We start from the raw sequence: 10,675 nt of genomic DNA on the forward strand, positions 1-10,675 counted from the left end.
CAATAGATGGGGGGAGGGGGTTTGTTACCTGGTGAGGGTGAAAAAGGGTAACTATTGCATTGTTCTGTACACCTGAAACTAACAATAAAAAAAAATTAAAAGACAAAAAAAAATCCCTCAAAAAAGGACCTAATGCTATATGGTGTGTATATTTAAAGTAACTTACAATTATTAAAAATTTAAAATTTGAACCTACAAATCCTGAGGACATACTGCCATTCAAATAATGCTTCAAATATCTGGAACCATCTATCCAAAAAAAAATCACCATGTATCAAAAAGTCACCATGTACAAAGTTATCTGGACTTCTGTTTCTGGCCAATAAATAGTAACAAGGATCACATTTGTTCTCTCTCCTGAAACAACCAACAAAACAGAAAGAATACATGTAGCAATGGTTTTGAAGACAGTGAATAAATGATATGTTGGCAGAGTATTCAGAAGAATTTTCATTTAGATGTAGGGAATAATTAACCTTAGACTAAATTCTGCCCTAGTTCTACCTAACAAATCTTCAAAGGTTTGAAGACCCAAAAGGATCAAACTGTTCATAAGTAATGTAACTATGTCCCCAAACAAAGATCAAGAATTTTCATAGGAATACAAAAATATTCAGCACCTAAAAAAGTAAAATAAGAGTGTCTGGAATTCAATTGAAGATTGCCAGGAATGCAAAAAATTAGGAATATATGACCAATAATGAAGAAAAAATTAATTAAAAAAACAAGATCTGACATAGACGTTAGAATTACCAGATGAGGACTTAAAGTAGTTATTATAACTGTATTGTGTATGTTCAAAATGCTAGAAATAAGAGAGATATAAGAGAAATTTAGATCAAGCTTTTTGAGATGAAAACTAAAATGTCTAATGTGAAAAATACACTGGATGGGATTAATGGAAACATGGCATTGCAGGAGGAAGAAAGATAAACTTGAAGATACAGAAATAGAAACTATCTAGACTGAAATTAACAGGCTGATTCTAAAATGCATATGAAACTACAGAAGACCTAGAATAATCAAAACAGCTTTGAAAAAGAAAATCAAAGTTGGAGAACTACCACTATCTGATTTCAAGGTTTATTAAACAGCTACAGTAATTAGGGAGTGTGGTATTGGTGTAAAAAGAGACAAATAGATCAATTTAGCAGAATAGAATCCAGAAATAGACCCACTCACATATGGACAACTGATTTTTGACAAAGGTTCAAAGGGGAGGTAGTGGAGAAAGGATATTTTGTTCAACAAATAGTGCTGGAATAATTAGATAGCTATATTTAAAAAAATCTTTGAAAAAAAATCTCAACACATAAATCGCTTTTTACACAAAACTTAACTTAAAATGGGTGATTGATTTTGGGGCCGGCCGAGTGGTGCCGTGGTTAAGAGATGGCTTGGAACGCCAGAGGGCCCCGGTTCGGATCCCACATATGAGGGCCAGTGACACTGCCCTCCACAGCTAAGATGCTGAACAACAGCTCAACCTGGAGCTGGGCTGCTGTGAGTTGCCAGCGACGGCATAGGCTGCAGCCCCTGCGGCAGTGGGCTGCCAGGGGCTATACCGTGTGTAGCCAGCAGCCAGCGTGAGTGGTCAGCAGCCAGCGTGAGTGCCGTCCAGAAGCTGGTGACTGATCTGCCTCACCCGGGAAGAGCACAATGATGGTACCAACTTGGGCCAGTGAAGCAATGTCCTCCACAACTAGACTGAAGAACAAAAGGACAGCAAGTTGTCTGTTCCCCTTCCCCCAATTCCCCAATAAAAATCTTAAAAAAAAAAAGGGTGATTGATCTAAATATAAAACACAACACTTTGAACTTCTCAAAGGAGAAATAGGAAAAAAAAATTTTGTGATGTCGATTTGGCAAAATTTTCTTAGATACAAAACCAAAAGTATGATCAAACAAACAAAAAATCTTGATAAACTTTACTTCATCAAAATTAAAAACTTTTACCTTAAAAAATATATACTGTTAGGAGAATAAAAAGACAGGTTACAGACTGGGAGAAAATATTTGCAAATCATATATATCACAAAGGAGTAAAAGACTTATTCCCAGAATATGCGTATATGAAGACTACTCAAAACTCAGTAATTACAAAAACAAATAGCTCAGCTAATATAATAGACAAAAGATTTGAACACCCACTTCAAGATAGAAGCTGTATATATAGAAAGTGAGACCATGAAAAGATACTCAACATCATCAGTCATTAAAAAAATGCAAAACAAAACAGCAATGAGATGCTTAGTAGAATGGCTAATATGACTGACTGTACCAAATGTTGGCAAAGATGTATTTGAGGCAACTATAACTCTCTCTGACATAAATTAGATCTCACTGTGTCTTTGCATGATTTTCACCTTTCAGTTTATGTTTTGTTCCTTTTAATTAAATACTGTTTTTATGTCTCTTCTCCTCAAGACATAAATGCCCCATTCACCATGCGCCGAGCCCAAACAGCCTTTAATATTGAGAATTTAAGTTGGTACGTAATAGCAGGTAAATGCCTTTCTGATATCCTGATAGGGGCCACAGCAAACACCTTTTGTGCTACAGAAACTCCAAGAACGGTTAAGAGTAGATATACATAAAGCTTTCTTGTTGATTTGAGATATATTAACTTCAGAAGACAACCTCAAATGTTATAATTAGGAGTGAAACACAATGGTTGGAAATAACAATTATGTATCTTTTTCATGTTAACTGAAAATCAGATTTCCCCCTCAGGTTTTATTAGACAATTGCATAGTTAACCTTATCTCAAATGTGTTTTCTACTTCATCTAATTGTCTTATATACAATATAATATCTAAAAAGTTTCTTTATTCCATCTTCAGAAATAATTTGAGGTGAATTATTTTCTCTTTTCTAATAAGAATCCCTGTATACCAAATGAAAAGCCAGTACCTTTTTGACTTCTATTGTACAAAAATATTCTTACTTAAAACAATAACAATAATAATAAAAATGTGCTTATCACTCAGTACCTGAGCTTCTTCCTGTTGCTTTTTAAGCTGTTCAAGCATTTGCTGAAATTCAGCCTCTTTCTGTTCCGCCTCCTCGAGTGTTGCCTGATTCTGTTCCTCATAGGCCATGGCCACTACTGCCAGGATCAAATTCACCAAATAAAAAGAGCCCAAGAAAATCACCAGGACAAAAAATGTCATGTAGGTTTTTCCAGCAGCACGTAACGTCTAGGGGGAAAAAGGGATCATTTTATCAGTATTTTATATATTGTCAATAAAGATCTGATTACTATAATTAGATAGTCAGGAGATGAATGCTTTATAGCATTCAATGTATTTTGACCAAGATTTTTTTTTAAATACACATGTGTGCACACACGTGCATGCACACACACACACACACACACACACAAATAAATTATCTGAGGCTTGACTGTAGAGTCATTTGAGATAAGCACACACATTTCAAATTAGTATATATTAGATATATATTTAATCTCCATTAAAATGTATTTCTTAGAGTCTGTAATGCAGGACAATATTACAAGTGATATTCAGTGGAGTTCCACTTCCGTTGCAGCCTACTCTCTACACCATCTAGAGACATCTTCCTTCTCGTTCTTCTAGCCCCACTTAATCATAGGTCTAATTTAAAACTTTATATAATTGATTTTTTAAATCTTTTCACATGTTTCTTTTTATATTTACAATTCGATTTTAAACTCAGTCATGAACATTCTTTGCATCCTCCACAGACCCTAGGAGAATGCCTTTCACGTACTGACTGAATGAACAATCGGGATTGTAGGCACACTTACTTTATATAGGACCCTCCTCTGTATTCTAGAGTGTTGTAAACAAGTATCCATATTTGTCATTTCATGTGTGTTCATAAAATTAATCCCCATGCATGCTAATTTGAACCTTTCTGCTATGTCTTGAATGCTGTGTCCCTGCAAAATTCATATGTTGAAATCCTAATGCCCACTGTGATGGTGGTAGGAGGTGGGGCTTTTGCGAAGTGCTTAGGTCATGAGAGTGGAGCCCTCATGAACGGTAGTAGTGTATAACAAGGAGCCTCCACTGAGAACCTTTGTCCCTCCCACCAGGTGATGACCCAGTGAGAACTTATCAGTTGTGAACCAGGAAGAGGGTTCTGGTCAGAATGTGATCATGTTGGTGTCATGATTTTGGGCTTCCCAACCTCCAGAACTGTAAGCAGTAACTTTCTGTTATTTATAAGCTATTGTTGTATTTTGTTATGGCAGCCCAAGTGGACTAAGACACTTACCAACTGGTAAAGGTTCTCCCAGTAGTCTTGAGTCATGAGTCGAAATAGAGACAAGAAAGCCCAGCTAAAGGTGTCAAAGCTTGTGTAGCCATAGTTGGGGTTTCTTCCAGCCTTTACACAGATGTATCCTTCTGGACACTGGCTGTAAGAGCAAAATGGAGCTAGGGTCAGCATAGGAATTATGTTGCTATTTCAGTCAATGTTGATTTATAGGAGTTGTCAAAACTCAAAGTTGCTGTCTATGATGAATTTTCTTGCCCTTCATTTCCAGAACACTTCAGATAATTGCTCACAGTGAAATTGTTATCAGATGAAGTTTGTTAGGAAAACCAACAGAAAGTTAGGTGCAAAGGAGTCAGATTTGTAGACATTTAGGATGGCAGAGAGGTAGCGATCACACACGTCTGTCTCTGACACCTCAATATCCTACTCTTTACAGAGTGGCAAGAACCAGCAATTAAAAATGAAAACACGGAAAACAGCCAAAGGAGAGGGAACCACTTAATGAGCTACTTCATTAACCAGTCCTGTAGAATTTTCTAAAATAAAAATTATATTTTAGAACAGTGTTAGATTTACATAAAAATTGCAAAGAGTACAGGTTTCCCCCATATCCCAGGCCCAGTTTTCCATATTATTAACATCTTATGTTGGTATAGTACATTTCAATCACTATTGATATATTATTATAAAGCAAAGTCCATACTTTCTTCAGATTTCCTCAGTTTTTCCCTAACATCCTCTTTATGTCCCAAGTCCCCACCCAGGACACCGCATTCCATTTAAGCCACTCTGTAGGCTTCTCTTGGCAGTGACAGTTTCTCTGACTATCCTTGTGTTTGATGACCTTGACAGTTTTTGTTTGTTGTTTTAGTTTCAGGTGTACAAAACAATGCAATAGTTTTCCGTTTCACCCCTCACAAAGTGACAAAGTGAGATCCTAGTTTTTTCGTATTGGCTTTTTTCAGATATTAATATAAATTTAAGGCTCATCAATGTCTTTTTATAGCTCGGTAGCTCATTTCTTTTTAACACTGAATAATATTTCATTCTATGAGTATACCACAGTTTGTTTATCCATTCACATATTGAAGGACATCTTGATTGCTTCCAGTTTCTCCTTATGAATACAGCTGCTATAAATATTCACATGCAGGTTTTTTTGTGGACACAAATTTTCAAATTAATTGGCTAAATACCTATCAGGACAATTGTATGGTAAGACTGTGGTTTTTTGTTTTTTTGTAAAAAACTGTCTTCCGAAGTGACTATACTATTTTGCATTCCTACTGGCAACGAATGAGAGTTCCTATTGTTCTGCATCCTCATAAGCAGTTGTTATTGTCAGGTTATTTTGGATTTAGCCATTCTAACAAGTGTATAGTAGTAACTCGTTGCTGTTTTAATTTTCCATTCCCTAATGACAAGTGATGTTGAGCATTTTACATATCCATATTAGCCATCTGTATATATTCTTCCGTAATGTGTCTGTTCAGATTTTTTTGCCAATTTTTAAATTGAGTTATTTGTATTCTTTCTGTTGAGTTTTGAGTACTTTGTAGATTTTGGATACAGGTTCTTTATCAGACATGCATTTTGCAGTATTTTCTCCCAATCTATGGTTTGTCTTTTTATTCACATTATAGCGTCTTTACAAAGCAGAAACTTTTAATAAAACCCAACTTGCCATCTTTTTCTTTCATGGATTGTGCTATTGGTGTTACTTTTAAAACTCATAACCAAATCCAAAGTTGTGTATGTAGGTTTTAGCCTATATTTTCTTAAAGAATTTTTGTAGTTTTGTATTTTACATTTAGGTCTATGATTGATTTTGAGTTAATTTTTGTGTAAGGTGTAAGATCTATATCTAGGTTCATTTTTTTGCATATAGATCTCCAATTGTTCCTTCACCACTTGTTGAAAACTTTCCTTGAATTACATTTTCTTCTTTGTCAAAAATTAGTTGACTACATTTGTACATCTCCCTCTCTCTCTCTCTCTCTCTCTCTCTCTCTCTTTTCTTGCTTTCTGTAATTTTCCATTGATCTCTATGTCTATTTTTCAAGTACCATGCTATCTTGATTACTGTATCCTCATAAGAAGTCTTAAAATTGGGGAGATAGTCTTAGAGTTGTGCCAGACATTTAACAATAGAGCAGCTATCAATTTTACCATGTAAATTACCTAACCCATGGTAGGTACTCAATAAAGGGAAGTGATTATTATTATTTAATAGGGATTAGGCATGTATTAAGCAACCTTATCCAAAATGTTACCTAGTCTTTTACATTAACCATAATATAGTAATAAGAAATAATAGGTAACATGCAATAAATACTTATGATGGACCAGGGATTAGCCCAAGTGCTTTATGTATATTAACTAATTCATCACCATCACAACCCTTAGAGAGAGGTGATATTACTCTCCCCATTTTAGAAATAAGTAAGCTCAAATACAGAGAACTGAAGGCTCTTTTCCAAGGTAACAGAATTTTTCAATGGTGGAGTTAGGATTTGAAGCCAGGTATTATGAACTCTAGAACCTATGCTCTTATTCACTATATTCTCATAGCAAAGGTTAGGGAAACTAATAGGGGGAAAAAATCCTCCCCTCTGCTCCACCTCTATGACTGGTATATGTTTTCAGTAACACTGTTAGATGTTATATCCAAACCAGTTTTTAATTTGCAGAATATGTTCTTTGTAAGTTCTGTGGTCTAAGAGTCACTTACTATTGCTATCCCTTGGTGTCTAAAAAATTTACCCTCTACCCTGACTTAAAATGAATTTATAATATTCTTGGGAAAATATGTTAAGTATGAGACTATCAGGGTGATTAAGATATTACAGCATCTGTTATTGTAGAATGAGACCAAAAAGAACTGTGTAGTATGCAGTCTCAGACTTGAACATGCCTTTGACACAAATCTGCACTGTGGGTTCTTTGTACACCGGGGGTCATGCTATTTCAAGAATATTAAGTCTCTTAAAGCAGTTTCCCAAATGGACTTGTATCCTGAAGACCACCTTATAATCTGGATCTTTTTCCAGCAAAACATCCCATCAACATATACCAACACCGACTAAAACATGCCCATTTTGTATTTCCTTCCCTGTATTTCGTAAACAGCTCTGATAAGTTTACAGAAAAGACAGACTATAAGCCTTCACATTTTGGAGCAATAATTCAAGTACATCTTAACTGTGAAACTTCACAGAAAAGGTCTTCACCCAAAAGGATGATTTTAATGGCTGTGAGTTTAGAACTAATAGCAATGCAGTAAGACAGATAAGGTACTTCCTAGGTAGACAGCACCACTCTTTGTTATATACATGTAACACTATTCTTATATATTTTTCTTTTATCTGCTTTTTTTCAAAGTGGTCTATATCTTTAAAAAAAAGTTGTTCCTTACCCTGCATCTGAGCCATTTCCACAGAGTAAAGGGTCATTTTGTCCATCCAAAACATAAAAGTGACCTGTTAATATAAAGAATAAACTATTTCATTTCATATCAATTTTGTTAACATTAGGAATAAATGAGAGTTTGGCTATCTCAGTTATGTCCAACATGGACACCAATAAATTATATTTACAAAGATGGCTTCACACCCACAGCCTCAACTATTTATAGCTGAAAACTCATTCATTAACAGCTAAGGTTAAACAATGTAGCAATATTTCTTACTGTCATCTTCAATGTAATCTTTCCAGTTAAATGTGCTCATTGTTACATTAACAAATGTCCCATTTGAATCCATTGTGCCATTAAAAAAGGAAGTGGTGCTGCTTTCAAAAGCAGAATCGCTTGGGGGCCATTGTAAGCATTTATTCCGCAGGTTGCCCATGAAGAGCTGCAGACCAATTAGAGCAAACACGCTCAGACAGAACACAGTCAGGATCATGACATCTGAGAGCTTCTTCACAGACTGGATCAAGGCTCCCACAATGGTCTTTAAACCTAAGGAGAGAGAACGATGTGTCAGCTGAGGAAGAGTGCCATAGCCACAGTGTCTTCTTAATAGTCATATACGTTCTCTTTTCCCACAGATATTTGCTTGGCCGTTTAGACATCAAAGCTTTATGGGCAGCCAGATGGTTTGAGCAATGGATGAAGAGCAGATTTTATTTATGAACAGTGTGCTTTTTGGATGTGAAAAATGAAAGTGTAACTATCTAGGCAGGAAAGCTTTGTGTGTGTGTAGTTTTACATGCTGCCATAAACATGTAAAGACAAGCTTGCAGTTGCTTTTCATTTCAGATTTTGTGTTTCGTGATTCTATTTCCCTCCAACCCCTTCTTTATACTAGCCTCCCAGTAGCAGTGATTTAGAAGAGAAAAGAATTTTAAAATGATGAATTTCCCATGCCATGTGCATGCCGTTTAATAATAATCTTTTCTCTTTTATAAAAGAAGATCCATTTTCAAACAGATCTGCAGTGAATGGTAAACTCCAAATCAGTTAGTAAAGCCATGGCAGCAAAGCTTTAAGAATGTAAAAGAGAAAACTTTACATCATAAAAGGAAAAATAGAGGGAGAGAGCAAAACTGATATTTTTTATACACGTGCAATTCTCTGTTAAACTCAAAGGCTGACTTGATAAATAAATATGTAATTTCTAAAATTTTAGGAACTGAACTGCATTGACACATCTTTTGGCATTCTTAAAGATGAGAAGCAACAAGGATGATGAGCAGCAAGGTTAATGTTATAAGTGCGATTTGAACCTCAATATCATTACAGTATATTTAGTCAGCCTTGGTGTTTAACCTAGCTCTCACCTGGAATGACTGAAATTGTTTTCAATGCTCGGAGAACTCTGAATGTTCTCAACGCTGAGACATTGCCCAGGTCCACAAACTCTGTCACATATCTGTAATAGGGAGTTCACACACAAACACAACAACACACAAGAAAAGTTGAAGATATAAGGGGCCTACCATCTTACACCAGTTTCTTCTTACCTGGGATTACAGAAATAGTTTTCAGAGCTCTCAAGACTCTGAAAGTTCGAAGAGCTGAAACATTGCCTAGGCTTACAAATTCTGTTACATACCTGTAGAATTAAATCAGAGTTACTGATAGTTTTGGCAAAGTCTATACTAAATCAAGAATGCATGCTGGGTTGGGCATATAAAGCCCCTTGAGTTTAACAAATGGAATTTCTGTAGACCTCAGGGTGCCATATGCTAAAAAGTGCTTTTAAGGAATAAAATTATTTTGCTTTATTTCACTGTAATTTTCATGAATGTGAACAAGTTTGTTTGCAAAACTAATCAAAGTACAGTGGTGGTGTTAAATTATAATCAATGAATAACTTCATTTTGATGAAGTGGAAGACTATATCACATGAAAGTAATTTCATTTATTGCTCATTTACCAGATAAATTTACCTTGCAATATGTATTCTAATATGTATTCTCAAAATATATGGGGCATATAGTTAATTTGGCTAATAAACTCTACATTTAAAATATGTTGCAACAACCTGATTTATGCTATGACTGTTGTCATTCCTTTGAGCTTAACAATTTTTCAAAAATACTCACGCCATCACAATGACACTGAAATCCAACCAGTTCCATGGATCACGAAGGAATGTAAAATCTTCTAAGCAAAATCCTCTGGCCAAGATTTTTATAAGTGACTCAAAGGTATAGATTCCAGTGAATGTGTACCTAGGAAAAGCATCCAAATGAAAATGAACAATTCTGTTTAAACTGTTAAAATAGACATTTTTAAAGATAACAAACCCTATCCTTTTGTGGCTTTTCAATTCACTAAAATATTGTTCCTTATTTTCACTTACCTAAGAACCTCTTAGTTTCATTAATCCTATAAGTCTGATTAAAATGTTAAACTGAAGAGATAATATCTTCCCCAAAGAATATGATCTTGCTTACTATTGAGGTTGTAGAATAAGTTTCATGTGTTTTACGGATAATCAAACTTGACCCTCTAGAACAACGCTGTCTGATTGATATATAACATAAGCTATATATGTAGCTTTCAAATTTCTAGTAGCAAAATAAAAAAGTAAGAAGGGACAAGTGAACTTAATTTTCATATTATATTTTATTTAAACCAATACATCTAAAACATCATTTCAGCAGTTAAGACTAGCCAAATTTTAAGTTTCAATAGCCACATGTGTCTGGTGTCTTTCCCACTGGATAGCACAGCTCTAAAGGTAACATTTCTTAGATTCATTTACTTACAATAAAATATTTATTTCAAATTTTTTAATGATTAGAATTATTCTTAGGGGTAGTTTACATGTCTAATCTAGAAAATATAATTCCTTTTTTGCATCCTTAAGAGCCAGGCATAGAGTTATAAAGCTGCTGCTCTATGTACACACACACACACACACACACACACACACACACACACACACACAAATAAATT

General features: G+C 35.0%; 1 protein-coding gene across 1 annotated transcript in view; it reads right to left on the bottom strand.

The window, feature by feature from the left end:
- SCN3A (sodium voltage-gated channel alpha subunit 3) overlaps positions 1 to 10,675 on the bottom strand; it is a 112,172-nt gene that overhangs the window by 65,284 nt on the left and 36,213 nt on the right. The window contains exons 6-11 of the mRNA XM_019628147.1: positions 9,817 to 9,945; positions 9,049 to 9,140; positions 7,955 to 8,227; positions 7,682 to 7,745; positions 4,264 to 4,405; positions 2,994 to 3,200 (exon numbers count right to left, since the gene is read on the bottom strand). Coding sequence (XP_019483692.1) covers positions 2,994 to 3,200; positions 4,264 to 4,405; positions 7,682 to 7,745; positions 7,955 to 8,227; positions 9,049 to 9,140; positions 9,817 to 9,945 — 907 coding nt within the window. The remainder of the gene's footprint in view (positions 1 to 2,993; positions 3,201 to 4,263; positions 4,406 to 7,681; positions 7,746 to 7,954; positions 8,228 to 9,048; positions 9,141 to 9,816; positions 9,946 to 10,675) is intronic.

This window comes from Hipposideros armiger, unplaced genomic scaffold (genome assembly GCF_001890085.2).
Source record: "Hipposideros armiger isolate ML-2016 unplaced genomic scaffold, ASM189008v1 scaffold_751, whole genome shotgun sequence".
Lineage (NCBI taxonomy): Eukaryota > Metazoa > Chordata > Mammalia > Chiroptera > Hipposideridae > Hipposideros > Hipposideros armiger.